The 22296-nt window shown below is 37.0% G+C and overlaps 1 protein-coding gene across 1 annotated transcript in view; it reads right to left on the bottom strand.

Moving 5' to 3' along the window:
- Window positions 1-22296, bottom strand: part of Eda2r (ectodysplasin A2 receptor) — a 49064-nt gene that overhangs the window by 11706 nt on the left and 15062 nt on the right. The window contains exons 3-4 of the mRNA XM_055605040.1: window positions 21784-21880; window positions 7133-7311 (exon numbers count right to left, since the gene is read on the bottom strand). Of these exons, the coding sequence (XP_055461015.1) occupies window positions 7133-7311; window positions 21784-21870 (266 nt within the window). The 5' untranslated portion in view covers window positions 21871-21880. The remainder of the gene's footprint in view (window positions 1-7132; window positions 7312-21783; window positions 21881-22296) is intronic.

Raw genomic sequence — 22296 nt, 5'->3', positions numbered from 1 at the left:
AAAAAAAAAAAAAACCCGGGCTCTGTGGAGTTCCCAGTGGAGTTTAGGCAAATAACTCCTGGAGCTGAGTTAGAGATGATTACCAGTAGCCTGTAGGCCACTGGGGTACTCTGAGAATTTGCACATGTGATCATAACCAGCGCATGTGATAACTCCAGAGCCCGAGACCCCTTTGGGGACCACAAGGTATCTCTCCCTCACACTGAAGGCCTCTACATTGTCTAACACACTGTCCCTTAAGGCAAACTTCCCTGCCTACATGCGCAAGGGCATGCACACACACACAAGCATACACACACACACACACACACACACACACACACGCGCGCGCGCGCGCGCGCGCGTGCGCGCGAGCGCGCGTGCGCACTCATCTGCATTTGTCCTTCTGCGCCCAGGGACTTTCTTCCCACAGGTACAACTGAAGTACCAACGCACATGCTGAAACCATTAGATCACTCTCATCTCCCTGAAGAATTCTCCAGACAACAGAGAAAGACAGTACCAATCTGAACCACAGAATCCAAGAACAAACAGTGCAGGTTACGGTTCAGCAAATGGCCAGAAGTAGGTGAAAGAACACACTCAACAAAAATCAGGAAATCATGGCTTCACCAGCAATTCCCAAAATCAATGGATACTCCAATTCATCGGAAACACAAGAAAATGACCTTAAAGATATGTTTATCCAGTTATTATTAGAGTCACATAAAGAGGAAGCAAACAAATCTCTCAAAGAATTGATAGTATACCTGAGTGACCCCCAAAATTCAACCAGAGAACTCCTTCAGCTGATAAACACCTTCAGCAAAGTGGACAGATACAAAATCAACTCAAAAAAATCAGAAGCCCCTTTGTATACCAAAGACAAAAGGGCCGAGAAAGAAATCAAGGAAACAACACCCTTCACAATAGCCACTAATAAGATAAAGTACCTTGGGGTGATTTTAACCAAGCAGGTGAAAGACCTGTTTGAAAAAAAACTTCAAGTCTCTGAAGAAATAAATGGAGGAAGATATCAGAAGATGGAAAGATCTCCCATACCCATGGATGGGTAGGATTAACAGTAAAAATAGCCATCCTGCCAAAAACAATCTACAGATCCAATGCAATTCCTATCAAAATACCAACACAATTCTTTACAGACCTTAAAAGACAAATTCTCAACTTCATATGGAGGAAAAAAAAAACCAAGAATTTCCAAAATGATCCTGTACAACAGATCATCTGGAGGTATCTCCATCCCTGATTTCAAGCTGTACTACAGTGCAATAGTAATAAAAACTACATGGTACTGGCATAGAAGCAGGAAAGTGGATCAATGGAACCACATAGAAGACCCAGAAATAAACCCACACACCTATGAATACTCGATTTTTGAAAAAGAAGCCAAAATCATTCAATGGAGAAAAATACAGCATCTTCAACAAATGGTGCTGGTCCAACTGGATGTCTACATGCAGAAAAATGAAAATAGTTCTACATTTATTACCCTGCACAAAACTAAAGTCCAAGTGGATCAAAGACCTCAACATGAAACCAAATACACTAAATCGGTTAGAAGAAAAAGTGGGGAAGAGCCTGGAACTCATTGGCACAGGAGACAACTTCCTGAACAGAACACCAACAGCACAGTCTCTAAGAGCAACAATCAATAAATTGGACCTCATGAAAATGAAAAGCTTTTGAAAAGCAAAGGACACTGTCATCAGAACAAAACGACAGCCTACAGACTGGGAAAGGATCTTCACCAACCATATATCTGACAGAGGGCTGATATCCAGAATACATAAAGAACAAAAAAAAATTAAAAAGCAATAAATCAAGCAATCCAATTAAAAATGGGGTACAGAGCTAAACAGACAATTCTCTATAGAGGAATATAGAATAGCAGAGAAACACTTAAAGAGATGTTCAACATTCTTAGCCATCAGAGAGATGCAAATCGAAAGGACCCTGAGATTTCACCTTACACCCATCAGAATGGCAAAGAGTAAAAACTCAAGTGACAACACATGCTGGAGAGATTGTGGAGAATTGGGAACCCTCCTCCATTGCTGTTGGGAATGTAAACTTGTACAACCACTTTGGAAATCAATCTGGCACTTTCTCAGACAATTAGGAATACTGCTTCCTCAAGATCCAGCTATACCACTCCTAGGTATATATCCAAAAGAAGTTCAAGTACACAACAAGGACATTTGCTCAACCATGTTTGTAACAGCTTTATTCATAATAGCCAGAAAGTGGAAACAGCCCAGGTGTCCATCAAAGAGGAATGGATACAGAAATTGTATTACATTTACACAATGGAATACTACTCAGCAATTAAAAACAAGGAAATTATGAAATTTGCAGGCAAATGGTGGGATCTAGAAAAGGTCATCCTGAGTGAGGTACCCCAGAAGCAGAAAGACACACATGGTGCTATTCTCACTTATATAGACGTATAAGATATGATAAACATACTAAAATATGTGCACCTAAAGAAGATAAACAAGAAAGAGGACCTGGAGTAAGAAGATCAATCCTCACTTAGAAAGACAAATGTGATGGATAGGGGCAATAGGAGAAAACAAGTAAAAGAACAGGAACCTACCACAGAGAGCCTCTGAAAGACTCTACCTAGCAGTGTATCAAAGCAGATATTAAGACTCATAACCAAACCTTGGGCAGAGTGCAGAGAATTGTATGAAAGAATGGGGAGTTAGTATGACCCAGAGAAGACAGGAGCTCACAAGAAAAATATATATCAGGGCACGGGGGCCCTCTATGAGACTGTTTCTCCAAACAAGAACCGTGTATGGATATAACCTAGAACCTCTGCTCAGATGTACCCATGGTAGCTCAGTAACCAAGTGGGTTTTCCTAGTAAGGGGAACAGGAACTTTTTCTGACATGAACTCAACAGCTGGGTCCTTTACCTCCACCCACCCCCAAGATTGGAAGAGTCTTGCTAGGCCACAGAAGAGGACATGGCAGCCAGTCCTGAAGATACCTGATAAGCTAGGTTCAGATGGAAGGGAAAGAGGATCTCCCTTAGTAGTGGACCGGAAAGAGGTAGGGAGGAGATGATGGAGGGTGGGATTGTGAGGGAGGGGGCTAAGGCTGGGATACAAAGTAAATAACCTATGATTAATATTAAAAAAATAAAAATTAAAAAAGAAATGTTTAACTTCCTTATTCATCAGGGAAATGCAAATCAAAATGACTCTGAGATTCAGTCTTACGCCTATCAGAATGGCTAAGTTAGAAAACTCAAGTAACAGTACATGCTGGAGAGGATGTGGAGAAAGGAGAACAAGGAACCCTCCTCCATTGCTGGTAGGAATGTAAACTTGAAAACCACTTTTGAAATCAATCTGGCACTTTCTCAGAAAATTAGGGATAGTGTTACCTTAAGACCCATTTATACCACTCCTAGGCATATACCAAAATAAGCTCCTCCACCATACAACAAGGCTATTTCCTCAACTATGTTCATATCAGCTTTATTCATAATACCCAGAATCTTGAAACAACCCAGATGTCCCTCAACCAAAGAACGGTTAAAGACACGATTGGAATAGACTCACTTATAAGATGATTAAGCTGTATAATACAGGATAATCATACTAAAATCCACAGACCCAAAGAACCTAAATAACAAGGAGGACCTTAGGAAGGATGCTTAATTCTCATTCATAGAAAAACAAAACAGACATTGGAAATGGGTGAAAACAATGAACAGGATTGTAGCCTACCATAGATTTCCTCTGAAAGACTCTACAAAGCAGGGTATTGAAGAAAATGCTAAGACTCACAGCCAAACTTTGGTCAGAGGGCAAAGAGTCTTATAGACGAAGTTGGGGATAGAAGGACCAGGAGGGAACATGAGCTCCACAAGAAGACAAAGAAAGTAAAAAAATCTGGACCCAGGAGCTCTGCAGAGAATGATATACCAACCAAGGACCATCCACGGAAAGGACTTAGATGCCCTGCTCAAATGTAGCCCATAGGTAGCTCAGTCTCCATGTGGGTGCTCTTCTAAGGGGAACAGAAACTATCTCTGACATGATCTCAGCTCCCTGCTCTTTGATCACTTCTCATTGTGAGGGCAGGGCTGCCAGGCCACAGAGGAAAAGGATCTAGGCAGTCCTAATGAGACTTAACTGGCTAGGGTCAGATGGTAGGGGAAGAGGATGCCCCTTCTCCATGGACTAGGGGAGAGGTAGGGAGGAAGAAGGAGGGTGTGTGTGACCAGGAGAATATATGGGAGGAGTCTACAATCAGAATATAAGGTGTATAAATTATAAAAAATAAAAAAAGAAACTGAAAAGAAAAAAATGTTATGTTTTACAGAAACCCATATTATGGCTCTCAAGCTTATGAGAGATCTTTGGAATATGGCATTTTAACATGTATAAGCTTAATATCACAGACAGAGCATCCCAAAATCATGGCAGTAGCTCCCCAAAGTCTCTAAGAAGATTTGGGCATAATGACAGAGGACTACAGCTATGGATGGTGGTATGATAACCACTGGGCTAGATTGCCACAACTGGCCCACTACTACGGCCCAGCCTAAACCTGACAAAACTGAATAGTCATTGTTCCGTGTTGCTGAAGGCACAGTGAAGTCATACTCTCATGTTCTTCTTTTGCACAGAAAGAGTTTCTCATTTACTGAGCCTGATGGCTGGCCTGCCTCTGATTGTGATGCCATGAAACCACAGGACCCAGGGACAACTGCCTAGGTGGTGGACTGACTATTCATCTCTGTCATTTTGATTGGCACACAGATTCAGTTAGCTTATAATTTATCCTTCTCAGATCTCTGATCACATTGATGGCTAAGCTAAGCTAATAGTAGCTTTGCAGTTAAAGAGCTGACAATGAGATCCACTGTTAATTCATTGGTCGATTCATTAGTGAGTTAGAACTACTAGTTATTAGATCTCTTATTTAGAAAGGAAAAAAAGGTCTGCTTGCTCACAGGCTTCATATTAACTGTGTCTTACAGTGAAAACCTGGATAAAAAATGTAAAGTTTATGTAAGTTCTGAGGATATAAAATTTAAATAATAAATATTTAAAAAATTGAGGCTGTAAAGAGATGTTTCAATGTTAATAAATGAAAAGTTATGAAAAATAAAACTCTTAAGAGGTGTTTTAAAGTTGGTAAATGCAAGGAAGTTTGGAGGGTATAAATAGGTATTTTAAAATTGGTAAATGTAAATTGTAACAAGTTTAAGGGTCTAAAATAATTTAAGGTATGTAAATGCAAATTGTGATAATATAAAAATAATTTAAGGCATATTAAATATGAAAGATATTTCAGAGTTCTCTCCTCTTTATGCTATTGTTGTGCTTATGTTGTTATTAGATTGCAAATGTTCAGGGGTTTGACATTGACCAATAGAGTTCTGAAAAACTGATGGAGCCCTGACTACTTACTATTCAGCCGCATGCTTGATTTTAATTTCCCTTTCTTGTCTTCTGGAGATAGACTTAAAAGTACTTCTCATCATGCTAAAAACATCCTTGTCTAATATCTCTGACCCTAAAGCCTTAGCTTTTACTAGGTCTTAATGGCATAAGTCTACTCCTGCTGTCTTGCAGACACCTGTTACCTGCTCTTTCTAAATGAGTATACCAGCCTGATTTTTCCCTTGGTCTTGGGATTCCCCACTTTCCCTAATCACTAGGCAAATTTTAACTTCTGTCTCTAGTCTGAATTTCTTAGCAGATTTTTCACCTGAATGACAGACTCCATTCAGTGATAATCTATGGACTGCACGCTGAGACCTGGCCTTGCTGAAAGTTGAAGTAAACCAGTCCAGCTGATGTGATGGCTCCTTGTCTCTTCAACTGGATCACTAGTTAGATGGTTTTAATAAGTGCCCCATTGCCTAGCTTTCAGCCTTTCTGGGTCCCAATATCTTCATCCTAACGTAAGCTTGAAGAAGCTACAGAAGTAGAAAAATTCCCCAGCTTTTATCTTACTTAACAGGCTGAAATGTTAAGTCAAAAGGGGCTCCCTGACATTAGCTATTATCTTGGTTACCAGCTTAGCTGGAGCAGGAAAAGGTATTGCAGCATTGGCTGTACAAAGCCAGAATTATAACAGTTTAAAGGCAGATATTGATGAAGATATTCAGTTCCTTGAGAACTCAATCACCCATTTAGGAAAAAAAAATGTTTATTTCCTGGCAGGAGTAGTGTTGCAAAACAGAAGAGGCTTGGATCTGTTGTTTTTCCAGCAGGGCAGACTCTGTGAAGCCCTTAAGAGGGGAATGTTGCTTTTATGTAAACTACTTGAGAGTGATTAGCAAGAGTAAGAGAAAGCATGGAGAGACTCCAGAAAAAGAGAGAGAGGATTCCAAAAGATGGTTTGAATCCTGGTATAATAGTTCTCCTTGGCTTATTACCCTTATATCCACCCACATCGGACCCCTATTCACTTTGGTTTTTACATGTGTACCTTGCTTTTTAAATCAGTTGGTAGCTTTTATGAAGAATCACTTGGGAGCAATGCAGTTATTGATACTCAGATCAAATTATGGAAGGGTAAATCTGGAGATTACTGAGGGATCATATCTGGAATTCCTATGATTGGGCCTTCAGAAGGCCAGGGGGTAAGAAAGAGCCATGCCTGACTCTCTCCCTACCCTAAAAGTCACCAGACCCAGGAACTAGGTCATAGGTCACCAATTCCAGGAAGAAGTCAATGGAGTCCCCTACCCAAGGAAAAGCCTGGAAAAAATGCTGTAGTATTTAACCATCACCCCTTGAAATGGCTAATCAATGAATACCTGGAATTTACCATGGTGTTCTTTCCAATAGGATGAGTAAATAATTACGGTTTGGCTTGGCCCTCTGGGTAAACAACTTCCGCTGGACAACGAATATTTGCTAAACATCAGTGGATCATAACATTGCCTAGCTGGAATTTCCCAATTGTGCTGCATCCCTAAATAAAAACCCTCCTCCTCCAGTGCTCAAGTCTCTACACTCAACACCTGCTTTGGTGAGGGTTTATGCTGAGCTCTAGCTTATAATAAAAAGACCCTACTGCATATGCATCAGAATCAGCTCCTTGGTGGTCTTTGAGGATTACGAGATTTGGGCATAACAATAACATTCTGTAGGCTTACCTGGGCAGACAGTCTCCACAGATAGCATTAGAGGTATTTGTGCAGTTGGCCTTCTGGACCCGATTGATGACAGCACAGGTGATGCAAGTCTGACAACTGTGATGCCCCCATGTGCTTTTATACTTTCGGGGTGGGCAAGCTGTGCAGTATGCATCTCCACCTTCTCCATAACCACAATCCTGAAGTATAAAAAGTATTCATAAAAGCTTAGGGAAAGGATCTGCTATGAGTGAAAGGAATACAACGTAAGGCAATCTTTTTCAAACTACAAGTTTCAACCACATTATTGGGTCATTAAATCAATTTACCGTGTTATAACCAGCACTGAAAATTAAAATGTAACTAAACAGAATAATGACCTAAAATGAAGTAAATCTAAGTGCATAGTATAATCAAGATTATACTATGAAAAAAATAAATTTAAGTTGTATGAAAACAACAGATTATCTTTTGTTTTATTCTCACATTCTGCCTATTAGAAATTAAAAGAGGGCCGTGCCCTACATTAGCCACAATGAAGTATCCCATTCATGAAAGGTTTCATCTTGTGCTTCCATGGCAGGCACATCAAGTACATTTATTCCCAAGAAATAATACACTTCACTTTAGTTTACGGCAGAGGCCATACATGACAACTGATCATTATTAAGTATAAGGAATACAAGAAAAAATGATTTTATAGTATACCAATGGGTGGGTACTAGCAGGTATCTGATATAAAAAGAATACTTAGTACCTACCATTTTAATTAAAACTTTCCAAGGTAAAACACATGCTAGTAGATGATTGATAACGATGAAAAAATACTTCGTATTCTAAGTCATAGTAAAAATATTTTAACATCCATTGGGTAATGAATCTATCTGGCCTTTTCTTCAGGTCTGATATCAATGCACTGCTAGTATGTCTATTACCCCCAATCTATTCTTTCTGGGAGAAAGAGAACTGAATACTTGAAGAGAATGGAATAGATTTTCTGTAAAGATTATTATAGCTCTCCTACTATGGAAATCAGTGTGGTGGTTCCTTAGAAATATGGGAATCAAATTACCTCAAGATTTGGTAACAGCTACACTACTTTTAGGATATATGCAAAGGATGCTTTATTCTACCACAGAAACACTTGCTCAACAATGTTCAATGCTGTTCTACTAATAACAGCCATAAATTGGAAACAACCTAGATTTCCTCCAACAGATGAATGAATAAAGAAAATATGGTTACATTTTCACAATAGAGTATTTCTCACCTGTTAAAAAAAAATGAACCAGTAGGTTAATGGATGGAACCAGAAAAAAAGCATCTGAAGCACAACTATAGTATACATTTGCTTATTTGTGGATATTGGCTGTTAAATAAGTTACAATCAAGCTATAATCCAAAGAGTGGATCGATAGGTCTCTCTATAAAGGGAAAATAGGATAGTATTGGATGGACTGGTTGGAGTTTTGGAGTAGGAATATCAAGCAGAGTGAGGTAGGAGAGAGTGATATGAGTGGGATAATGTAGGGAGAAACAACTAAAATTAAGCGTCATTTGAGGGGTAGTATGTAAACTTAATACAGTAGAATTTCCTAAAGTATATACATACCTGAAGGCAATCTAAATGAATTCACCAAATGATGGGGAGTCAGACCACTAACTGGCCATCCCTTGTCACAAAATGAATCCTCCAGTAGCAGAATTGGGTTATATTTAATTGATTTGTTGGTCAAAGGGGTCCTAAGGGAGCCCGTAAACAACCTAAGCTATTTCCAAGACTATAGATTGTGAGCCACAAACTGACAGCAAAGATCCATTCTTGAAGACAACACCTTCACAACTCGCTAAACATGGAGAACTCCAGCAGGTACCCACTTAGAGCCTTCACCCATAAGGACTAGCATTCTTAGTATCAGAAGGTGCTCTGTACAATGCCAAAAGAGAAGTTATAAACACTAACTGAGGTACAAACCCTGATCTAAAATGGCGTCTTTCCTGCAAGATATGCTAAGGCAATGGTGGCACAAAGCTTGTGCCGACCAATATCTGATTTGACTTAAGGTCCACTCCAGGAGATAGAAACCATACCCAACACTGCTTGGGAGACCAAGAACATGCGACTAGATATCCTAAGGACCTAGGGTAAAACAAAATACTGCTGATGTTGTCATCATGCCTATTGTATAGTAAGTTCTTAATGAACAAATAACATTAGGTATTGTTATGCATTCTGAAATAAGTTGGGCACTGGTTTCAGAACAACAAAATGTGAGTCCGTATTAACTCACTCACTATAGAAAACTGATGGAAGTTTGCCAAAATTCACTGATAATTGAATAGTAAATTTACTGATTGTTAAGCATTTTGTTTGATTTTACTGATTAATTCAGATAATATTTATCAAGCAACTCTTATATATTATGATTCTGCCATGAGTATGATTAAAAGTATCAAAGAAAAAAACTCCTTGCATTCAGGGTCTTTTATATTTGTTTATTCTCCATAAAAACTTCTAAGATTGTATTATCATCTTAATTTTAAAAGTGAGAAATTTTTATGTCAAACAGGTTATGAGACTTCTCCATGCATAGAGATATTGAGTTTTAAAGGACCTGATCAATAGGGTTATTGATGTAAATACTCATTCCGAGTAGCCCCTTTATCTTGTGGCACTATGAATACTGCTACATAATACTGGATGGTTGCGTGTATGCAAGCAGGTAGTATTCTGCAATCTTAGAAATATCTTTCATCTCCAAAACGTGGAGATGTTTTTACTTCACATGAGGAGTTCCCCAGGAAACATTTTTCCACACATCAAATACTTTAGCAAAGTAAGGCAAGACACAGCAATTCTAAAAACAATATAGACTAATTAATGAAACAAGGATACAGAAAATTAGTCTTTCAAATATCCACAAAGAAGGCCAGCCTGTGAAAATGGAAGATTTAGTAGGACTCTGAGTCTCCTGAAAAAAAAAATCAGATATAACAAAACACAATATCAGACACTATAAAACACCCATGATAACAAGAATCAATAAAATTAGATTAATGAAAAACAATCAACAGACACCACAAGCTAAATGAATCAATTACTGGAATTATTTAACAAGAATTTTAAAGCATCTATAAAAACTGCTTTGACAATTACAAATTACATTTAAATATAAGAGAAAATGAAAACATCACAGAAAATGAATGACTTTTTTATTGGGAAATTTGGTTTTTAAGACAGTTTCTCTATAGTACTGTTTGGCCTGAAACTTATCATGCAGCCAAAGCTGGCTTTAAGCTTGAAGTTATTTTGCTTCTGCCTTCAGAATGCTGGCATTAGAGCTGGAAGTAACAATATTAAGCTCAAATAAATTATTTTAAGAGCCAAATGGTATCTATAAAAATAACTAAATAAATGAACAAAATTCACTGGATATGTTGATTACTAGAAAATTAGGAAAATCACTGAACCTGAGGATAAAACAATTTAATGAATGCATTTCAAATAGTAGGGAAATTAGACTAAAATAGACAGAAACAAGACAATGACTAGAGAACTTCGGGGCTAAAAATAACAGATCAAGCAATATAAACATCAAAGTCACATTAAACAAACAAAAAAGTGTAAAGAAATACTGAAAAAAAAAGAGCAAAGGTTGAAATTTTCACAAATTAAAAAAAAATCACCAAATATGATGACCACTTAACAATTAATATAGAATAAACTCAAACAAATACACACAAGGATATATATTTGTGTGTGTTTATATAATTTATGTATTTAGTATTTATATATAATAAAACTTTGGAGATTATGCATATGTATGTTTATATAATAAAACTTCTAGACAAAAGTTGTTATGCCCAGTTCGCAAACCCCAAAAGACCAGGAAAAAATAGACTCCGCTGTAAATGCATGAGGTTTTTTTTTTTTTCTAATTGTATATGCACTAGAACATGGAACACAAACTTTCTGTGGAAACAGGAGAGGAACACGGCTGGGAGGTCTAGGGGGTACACAGTTTTTAAAGAGAAAAAATGCAAGCAAGGACTTACATGATTTGGCATTACATGACTGGGTAACAGAAATTGACTTTTGAAATGATTGGTCCTCTTTAGGCACCAAGACCATAAACAGTTCTGGCCTGGTCATATTGGCCGGTTTTCTAGCAACTTTATAACTAGTGGGCGGGGAAAGAATGAAGTAAGGCTAGTTCTTCCCCTCAGGACATTAAGCTTAGATCTTCCCCTAAGGTGGCTGGACATATCTTCATTTGGCTTGGTTTAGGTTTGTGCTTTAAACTTTAAAATAATAGCCACTGAATTTTAATATTTTGATCTCTCAAAGTCAGTTTTGAAAATAATGAAAGAATGACATTAACTATATGGCAATAATCAGTTAAATGACAGTGAAATTTCATCTGAAACTTTGAAAACTCTCTTAAGTCATATTTTTAAAGTGTTGAATGTGCATAACTGCTAAGTGAAAATTCTAATATGCAGTGAAAGGAGGGGAAACAAAGATGTTGTTCAGGCAAGATAAATCTAAGTTGCTGGTAGACACACTGTAAAATAGAGGCTACAAACAAGAAGCTTTCAATCAGAAAGGAATGATCAAAAATTGTAGCTCATAAAGCTGCATGAAAGAGGAAAGAATATTAGAATCACATTTATAAAAACTGAGCTTTTACCCCTACATCTTTTCAATACTGTAAGTACTTTTTAAGCACTAGCCAGAAAACAAAGTCAAGAAAAGGAAATTGAAGGGACACTAATTGGGGGAAAATAAACTATGTCTATTTGTAGATGACATGATAGTATATGTTAGAAATTCCAGATATTCTACAGGAAGACTTGTAAAAACAGTCAAGAACGTGAGTGATGTGAAATGGTAAAGATCAAGAGCTTTTCTATCTATCACTACCACCATCTAATCTATCTATCTATCTATCTATCTATCTATCTATCTATCTATCTATCTATCTATCTATCTATCATCTATCTATCTATATTGGTGAAGGACCTTTACAGTGAAAACTTTAAACCTCTGGAGGACAAGATAAAGACACTAGAAAATATAATCAATTAATTATGCTCAATGATTGGTAGAAATAATATTGTGAAATGAGTATTCTGCCAAAAGCCATTTAAAGTTTTAATACAACAACTACAATCAAAACCTCCATCTTACTCTTTACAGGAACAACAACAACAACAACCTTATCCTAAAATTCATGTGGAACTACAAAACACTCCAGATAGCAAAACCCATTCCAGTTTCAAAATTTATTACTGGGTCAAGCAATGAAAACAATATGGTAATAGCACAATAATAGACATGTTGACCAATGAATCAAAATGAAAGATCCAAACATAAGTACACATAACCACACCCTCTAATATTCTACAAAGATACCCAAAATACATACTGTAGAAAACTCAGGATATTCAACAAATGGTGCCAGGAAAACAGGATGTTGACATGGACATGTAAAATAAAGCTATCAGAACTGTATCTATCACCTTTCACAAAATCTAACTCCAAATGGAATAAAGAACTAAATATGAAATCTCAAATGGTTAGAGGAAAATATAAAAAAAGACTTTTGGGAGGAGACCATATAACTAACACTTTCCTAACTAACCACTTTCTAAATAATGTCTTTATACCCCCAGTATAGTAGTAGTGTAATCCTTACCCCTTATCAGGGGAACATATCTTTACAACAGGAGACAACCATTTCAAAAATGACAATCAATCAAAATGCAGAGTTGTGGTGCTCAGCCCCAGTGGATTTATCTACAAACCCAATCCTATACCTAAAAATCAGAGAAAATTGTGGAACAGGGGTGGAAATATTATAAGATATAAGAGCTAGAGGATGAGGGGTTTTGCTGTGAGATTGTGTATCCTAATAATGTCATAAACACACAGAAAGTCCAATCAACATGAGTGCCTAAACATGTGCAGAACAAGGACAACAACATAGACATGTTAAATTGAATGAGGAAATTTATTGAGTGAAGGCCTCAGCCATATATAAAGAGCTACAGTCAACTAAAAATGTTCAGAGTAGGATAAATAGTCTTTTCCAGATAAAAGAAGACCAATACCAAGGAGAGATATATAAATCGTGTTTGGTGATTGCAAGAAATTATCGTGTCTAATATTTTTGCCAGTTATATTTATATGTGTGTTGGGTGTGTTGGCATAAATAAGAATGGCTTCCAGAGACTCATATATTCCAATGTTTAATCATCAGGGAGTGGCAATATTTGAAAAGGTGTGGTCTTGTTGGAGGAAGTGTGTTACTGGGGGAATTGACTTTGTGGTTTCAAAAGCCCAAGCCAGTCCCAGTGTCTCCCTTTTCCTGGTTCCTATGGAACTAGATGTAAACTCTCAAACTAATTTCCCAGTACTTTGCCAGCCTTCATATGGCCATGCTTCCTTCCATGCTGTTAACGGACTAAACCTCTGAAACTGTAAGTCAGCCAAAATTAAATGCTTTCTTTTACAAGAGTTTCTGTGGTCATAATGTTTCTTCACTGCAATAGAACACTGATTAAAATACTGGGAAATTAAAGACACTTAAATGAAATTAATGTTTCTATACTCATAATGGGAAAAAGTTGAAACCAGCAGACTCTGAAAAGTCATGAATGTGTGTTTTAGCATTTAGAACAACTAAGTAAACAATACAAAGAAATACTGTAAAATTGGCACAAATACATCAAGATGGAGTCCTAAAAGATAACTTTGTGTAGCAAACAGGAAGACAAGAAAAGGAAGGAATAGAAATGGAGAGAACAACAAAGAAATGGTGGCCTTAAGCTCTGAAATGCCCTTCAATAACAATCTTAAATTTAAATCATCTAAGCAGAGCAATTAAATGGCAGAATAGGGCATTGTAGATAGAATCTGATACTATCAAATTACCCCTAGTAGCATTTCTTTCACTGATGAATGAATCATTTCCTAAGAATGAAAAAGATGCAAATTATTATGTAAAACTCTTGTTGAGAATAATTTTTCATAGTTAGGAGGCAAAAGAGTTTTATTTTTTTAAATGACTCAGGTTCCCAAATGCTTTTGATGCTAATCAATCTTATATCCAAGAAATATTTATCTTAATTTTATCATGTTTTCAGGATACTGACACAAAATTTTGATCCTGACCATGGAGTAAGTATAGTTATTTCTTTTTCAAAGTTGTTTCTATAACATAAAAGAACAATATTTTAATTTTAAGAATTTATTAATATATTGCCAAATTAACACGATAAAGAGAAAAATATATGAAAAGGTGCATACAAAATAATGAAACACAACAAAATTTAAAACCATTTCTGATTTTAATATATTTGTTTATTCTATAAAGGATTAAAAAAACTTTATTTTGCAATATCTATTTACTAAGGTACCTTCAGTGAGTAGAAACTTAACAATAAACATTACACTAAGAAAGAGATTATAGGTGAGTATATTTTCTTATTAAATATTTAAAAAGTAAAAAAGATACTCAAAGTTTTATAAATTAGTGATTAATATAGAAAGCATAAAATTAACTGATGATAGAAAAATGTATTATTCATTTTTCGTTTTGACTTCTGGGACATAAGAGTTTTATGCATTATTCAAAATACTTGCAATTATAATGGAAATTAGTAAAAACATTCAAAAGAGGTATTTATTTATATATTTCAAAAATATTAAAATTGTATTTAGCTTGCCAATTACACTTCTAGAAAAATATCCCGAGGAAGTACTGTTAATTTTTTGCAATAATTTGTTTACAGTGATATTTATAATTCATGAATGAAATATAAAATTAAATTAAAGTAACCAACAGAAATGTTGTCTTGGATGTCATTAACTACTACTCCAAACATAACTGGCCTTCCAAACAATTCCTCGTTTCATTCTATGTGGTATGAGGACCAGGTTCAAAATGGTTTCTTAACTTGTTTAGCTAATCATGACAGCATCATTCTTATCTGGCAAATATACATTTTGCAGTCAACCTTCTAAGTATGCAGATATGTGTTACTATATCACAAGATACACAAGATACAAAGAAAAGTCTTTTTGGAAACTTTGGGGAAATATTTCTATCCTAATAATTAGTAAGCTCTATTGGCCTTGTCTCTGCTTCATGACTTTTTGGTATGATGATGTTAAGCTTTGGTTTTAATGACTATGGAGTCAGAAACATGTGACTAGAAAAGCAAAGTATTCAAAATACCTAAACAGAACCCATGTCCTTGATAATATTTTTTATCTACAAAATATACCACAAACCTGTCTGTATATAGACTTCAGTTTTCCATGTATGTGCTTCTACATTATGTTGATCTTAAATTTTATGTTACTGATTGTTTATCTTTATAAATATAGATAATTTGTTGAAGTTTTATCAATTATTGTAATTAAATTTATTTTATATTGGTACACAAAACATAAACATGGAACTATATCAGCTGAGCCAGCTCGGCAGCATACATTGTGGATTTTTGTCATACATCATCTTTTGAGAATTCTCCACTTATTACATTAGCCTCCTTAACGTGTGTTTCATTTTCTTGGTGTTTAGTTTTTTGAGTACTTTTATAGTCTACACAATGCTTTTTTTTCACACAAATAACTAGCAAATATTTTCTGCAATTCTCTAGGATATCTCTTTGCTCAAGTGTTTCCTTTGTAGTGTGGAATCATTTTAATTTCATAAAATTCATTTACCAATCGCTGTCACTGTAGTCATATTCAGAAAGTGCTTAATTTTATTCATATCTTGAAATTTTCCTCTCACTTTTAGGGCTTGTGTATTATAGTTAAGGTCTTTTATGCATTTAAAGTTGATTTTGATGCAAGGCCAGAGGTAGAGATCTGGTTTCATTATTCTAAAAGTGGATATTCAGCTTGGCCAGAAACATTTGTTAGTGAGGTTATCCTTTCTTTTTTTTTTTTTAATTTTAATTTTTCTTTTTAGTTACAATTTGTTAACTCTGTGTCCCAGCTGTATCCCACTCCCTCATTCCCTCCCCCTCCCCAACTCCCTCCCTGGTCTCCTCCCTGCCCCTTTCCAAGTCCACTGATAGGGGAGGACCTCCTCCCCTTTCATTTGACCCTGTTTTATCAGGTATCTTCAAGGCTGGCTGCAAAGTCCTCCTCTGTGGCATAACAGGACTGCTCCTCCCCTGGGGGGGGGGAGGTCAAAGAGCCTGCCATTGAGATCCTGTTAGCAGTGTTTTCAAAGCAGACACTAAGACTTATAACCAAACCTTGGCAGAGTGCAGGGAATCATATGAAAGAAGGGAAGTTAGTATGATATGGAAAGGATAGGAGCTCTACAAGTACCAAATATATCCGGGCACAGGGTCTTTTCTGAGACTGACACTCAACCAAGGACCATCTATGGATATAACATAGAACTTCTGCTCGGATGTGGCCCGTGGTAGTTCAGTAACCAAGTAGTTTTCCAAAGTAAGGGGAACAAGGACTATTTCTAACAGGTTATCCTTTCTTAAATCATGATCATAAAGCATGATTTTGAAAAATCATATGTGGTTGTAGCTGTGTCATTCTGATCTACAGATCCATCCACATTAGTCCAGGGCTGTTCTTATTGCTATAGTTCTGGAGTACAACTTGAAAGGATATTTGATTAACCGTGTTTGTAGAAGCTTTATTCGTAATAGCTAGAACCTGGAAACAACCCAGATGTCCATCAAAGAGGAATGGATACAGAAATTGTGTTACATTTACACAATGGAATACTACTCAGCAATTAAAAACAAGGAAATCATAAAATTTGCAGGCAAATGGTGGGATCTCGAAAAGATCATCCTGAGTGAGGTATCCCAGAAGCAGAAAGACACACATGGTATATAAGCAATTATAAGTGGATACTAGACCTGCAAGTTAGGACAAACATACTAAACTCTGTACACCTAAAGAAGCTAAACAAGAAGGAGTACCCTGGGTAAGATGATCAATCCTCACTTAGAAAGACAAATGGGATGGACATTGGAAGTAGGAGAAAACAAGAAATAGGACAGGAGCCTACCATAGAAGGCATCTGAAAGACTCTACCTAGGAGTGTATCAAAGCAGATGCTGAGACTCATAACCAAACCTTGGGCAAAGTGCAGGGAATCATATGAAATAAGGGGGAATTAGTAAGACCTGGAGAGGACAGGAGTGCCACAAGGACCAAATATATGTGGACATAGGAGTCTTTTCTGAGACTGATTCTCCAAACAAGGGTCATGCATGGATATAACCTAGAACCTCTGCTCAGACAACGCCCATGGCAGCTCAGCATCCAAGTGGGTTTCCCTAGTAAGGATAACAAGGGACTGTCTCTGATATGATCACAGTGGCGGGCTCTTTGACAGCTCCCCCTGCCCCAAGGGAGAAGCAGCCTTGCTAGACCACAGAGGAGGACATTGCAGCCAGTCCTGATGAGACCTGATAAACTAGGGTCAAATGGAAGGGGAGGAGGACCTCCCCTATTAGTGGACTTAGAGAGAAGCAGGAGGAGATGAGGGAGGGAGGGAAGGGATGGAAGGGAATGAGGGAGGCTGCTACATCTGGGATACAAATTAAATAACCTGTAATTAATATAAAAAATAAAAATTATAAAAAAGTATGTGTGATGGAATATTACTCAGCAATAAAAAACAAGGAAATCATGAAATTTGCAGGTAAATGGTAGGAACTGGAAAAGATCATCCTGAGTGAGGAATCCCAGAAGCAGAAAGACACACAGGGTATACACTCACTCATAAGTGGATATTAAACATATAATATAGGATAAACCTACTAAAATCTGTAAACCTAACGAAACTAATCAAGAAGGAGGACTCTGGCTAAAATGCTCAATTCCCATTCAAAAACGCGAAGAGTATGGACATCAGAAGAAGGAGAAAACAGGCAATAGGACAGAAGTTTGCCAGAGAGGGCCTCTGAAAGACTACCCTTCAAGGTATCAAAGTAGATGCTGAGACTTATGACCAACCTTTGGGCAGAGTGCAGGGAATCTTAAGGAAGAAGTGGGAAATAGTAAGTCTTGGAGAGAAAGTAAGTTCTACAAGGCGAGCAACAGAACCAAAAAATATGAGCACAGGGGTATTTTCTGAGAATGATACTCCAACCAAGGACTATGCATGGAGATAACCTAAGACCCTTGCACAGATGTAGCCCATGGCAGTCAGTGTTCAAGTGGGTTACACAGTAATGGGAACAGCGACAGTCTCTGACATGAACTGATTGGCCTGATCTTTGATCACTTCCCCCTGAGAGCGGGGACAGTCTTACCAGGCCACAGAGGAAGACAATGCTGCCACTCCTGATGAGACCTGATAGATTAGGATCAGAAGGAAGGGGAGGAAGATCACCCCTATCAGTGCACTTGGGAAGTGGCATTCATAGACATGAGGGAAGGAGGGTGGGATTGGGTGGGGAGGTGGGAGGGAGCTACAGAGAGGATACAAAGTGAATATATTGTAATTAATAAAAATTAAAATAAAAATATTTTAAAAAGGATGTGTGGATATATATTGTTCTTTTTTCCCCCAGAATTGATGACATTATTCAGGGTCTTTTGTGTTACCACATGAATTTATTTATTTTTTTCTATTACTGTGAAGAATGGTATTGATATTTTGAATGAAATTACATTGACTATTATGTTTTTGGTAGTATAGGCATCTTCAGAATATTGTTTGCTCATCTTGAGCATCAGTAGTCTTTACATCTGCCTTAGTTAGATTTTCTGTTGCTGTGGTAAAATATCATAGTCAAAAGCAACTTAGGGAAGAAAGGGTTTATTTCAAGCTTATAATTCCACATCACAGTGCATCATCTAAGGAAGTCAAGGCAAAAATCTGGATACAGAAATTGAAGCAGAAACCATGGTGGAGTGCAGCATACTAGTTCTAATTCGAGCTTTTTCATCCTGCTTTTTTATAGCACCTGGGACCACCAATCCTGGGGGTGGTACCACTAAAAGTGATCTGGAGTTTTCCTCATCAGTCATCAGTCATGTATGCAGGGTGCCTAGTACAAGCAAATATTTGACTATAAACTATAGAGTCAACCACAGCTGCTTGATAGAATGCCTATGAAAATGTCCTTCTTGCCAAGTAACGATGGTAATCCTTTTATCTCTAATAACTATTGGAGGATTAATATACATGGTTAGTATGATAGGTATATAGTGGAGCATTACCAAGACTGCAAGTAGAAAGAACGTAGTCTGTGTAAGGGTGTGAATTAGTGTTAGATCAATTGCAAAAATAATATTGAAATGAGGAAAAATATTGAGAGGAGAGAGTTTGGATATTGTTAGTGTCTAATAGTTTAAGCATTTTTACGGTTTTGGAAAGTTAGAGTTAATAAAGAAAGAAGATGGGAAAGGGAAGACAAAACTGAAAAAGAAGTGGAAAAGTACATGGGTTTTATGTAGGAAAAATACAGACTACATAATAGCATAATGGGTTCAAAAGCATGCAACACAATCACACAACATGAGCAATGTATGACCCAAAGCAAGACACTTACAGAGTATTTATTTAATACTAAAAATTTAAAAATGAAAAGGATAAATAAAAATTAACAAAAATTTTAATAGTAGCAAAAAAAGACAAAGTGTAATAAAAGCCCTTTGGGTTTTAGAGACATTATATCTGTTAACAATTCTTTCATCCTGGAATGGGTTTTAATTATTTCTTGCCTTCAAAAGTGTCATGTGGCAAATTGCAGGAATGAGGGAGGTGCAATTTGTTTTTTATTCCAGTAGAAAGCTGTAAAGCCTGATTTTGTGTTTGTATTGTTCCATAGAAGTTATATGCCAAAAATTTGGATTAAGTATTTGGCACAGCTGCAGTGAGACGTGAAGTGTAGTTCTCACTTCTATTCTTGATACTCTGTGTGGTTTGGCATCACTGTGCTGGAGAAGACAGTGTTATCTCTAGCTGTGAGTTCCCATAGACTATACCTACGAACTTGAGATAAAGAGGGTTAATTACATTGTCAAATTTCAGCTACTGGACCCACCCAGCCTGTATTTTTATTTTTCTTCATTTATTTATTTATTTGTTCATTCCAATCTTAACCTCACTCTCTCTTCTCCTCTGAGTCTCACCCTCCCACCCATCTACCCCATACACCCCTCACTGACACCCCAGATATCTATCACCCTTGTACATCAAGTCACAATAAGACTAAATGCCTCCTCTTTCACTGAGGGAAAACAAGGCAACCCTGGTAGGGAAAAGGGACCCAGAGAGATGCAACAGAGTCCAAGTCAGAGATAGAACCCTACTCTATTTGTTAGGGGACCCACTTGAGGACCTAGTATCCAATCAGCTTCATATGTTTAGGGGACCTAAGACCATGTTAGTGTCCGTGACCCCTCCAGCTCCCTTAATCCTTTCTCTAAGTGTTCCACAAGACTGGCTAATGCTTGCCTATGGGTCTCTGCATCTGTTTCCATTATCTGCTGAATGAGCCTCTCAGATGACAGTTCAACTAGGCTCCTGTCTGCAATAATAGCAGAGTATCATTAATAGTGTCAGAGGTTGGCTGTCTTCCATGGCCTAGGTCTTTTGTTGCAAGTGTTTCCTCAAGCTGTGTCACCCTTCTGGTGTGTGGGAAAGGAGAAGGAAGTGTAGCTTTTGTCTTGCAATTCCCTCTTAACCTCAGCTGGAGCTCTGCTGTGAGAACTAAGCCTTTAGTTCCCAGGCTTCATCTCCAATTGCATACTCATCCTTGGTTATACAGCTAACTGTTAACCGAAGTGCTGCTGAGTGTGTGTGCTGCAAAGTGCTTCCCCATGGTTTCCAATTACCTCACCAGAGCCAATTTGTGCAGCTAGGCACCAATTCACAGCCTTTCTTGTGTGCTTCCCCACAGAGATCTCAGTTGGCTTAATAAGTCCATTTACAGCTACTGTCTCTTGTAAGAATAAAGATTATCCTGTACTATCCTGTTTTCTTTCAGCGAGTTGCATCATAAAATCTCTAATCAGCCAAATTCCCTGAACACACCTATTCTTAATTCTTGAGGAAATTCTGTGCTCTTTTACATGGCTTCATTCTTACTAGGGAAGAAGAGGATTTTTTTCTACATCCTTATCAGCATTTTAATAGGAATAAGTTAACTTTGCTTTGTTTAACACTTCTTTATTGCAAAAATTGTAGCCCTCTGTATTTTCATATCTCTTCATGAGGTGCCTTAGTATCTCATTAAAGTGTTCCCTGCCTCTGAGTCTGCTAGCCTTACTTCTTGTTTGAACAATGACTATTACTGTATAATAGTACCTATTTGTATCTCATTGTATCTGCTGAATTGAACTAGTTATATTTGAAATTGATTGTATTGCTAATATTGACTGACCTCAGTTTTTTTTTTCTTTAAACATTTTTTTCTTTATTTCTTTTAAAAGACACACACACACATGCACACAAACACACACACAGGCACACTTCTGGGTTTCATATATATATATGTATATACATAAATACGTATGTGTATGTATGTATGCATATACATATACATGTATATACGTATGCACATATATATGTATATATATCTGTGTATATATGTATGTATGTATACATATATGTACATGTATTAATTTTACATGTATATGTACTGATCAAAAGGGTTACCTTGGAGAGCTCCTGTCCAGGGCCACATTTTTGGCAGGTGACACAGCGCCCCCATTGGTCCCGGTACTCATTTTCTTGACAATCCATGATGAAAAACCTGTGGGTAAAGAAAATAATTACTACTGTGTTAAAAGGAAAAATTTAAAGTAGTGGCTTCCCTGACACCTGGCTTCTGTGTCGTCATAACTGTGGGTTTAGTGAGAATGTCCAAGGAAGCTAACCTAAAGCAGCTAAAACTTTAAGAGTAGTAACTAACAGTGTGCCCCAAACTCTTCTAAATACTTCTTGTGTGCTAATGCATTCAATTTTCAAAAAGTAATCTCACAAATTATTATTAATTCCATTTTACAGGTAAGAAAGGTCAGACAAAGGGACTAACAAATTTTCAACTTGTGGTTTTACCGGGAGCTTTAGGGACAAAGGAAAGAGAGAAAAGAAAGAAAGAAAGAAAGAAAGAAAGAAAGAAAGAAAGAAAGAAAGAAAGAAAGAAAGAAAGAAAGAAAGAAAGAAAGA

The sequence above is a fragment of the Psammomys obesus genome, unplaced genomic scaffold (assembly GCF_907164565.1).
Source record: "Psammomys obesus unplaced genomic scaffold, mPsaObe1.curated_primary_1811, whole genome shotgun sequence".
Lineage (NCBI taxonomy): Eukaryota > Metazoa > Chordata > Mammalia > Rodentia > Muridae > Psammomys > Psammomys obesus.
The sequence above is the reverse complement of the archived record's forward strand: the minus strand, read 5'-3'. Positions and strand labels throughout refer to the sequence as shown.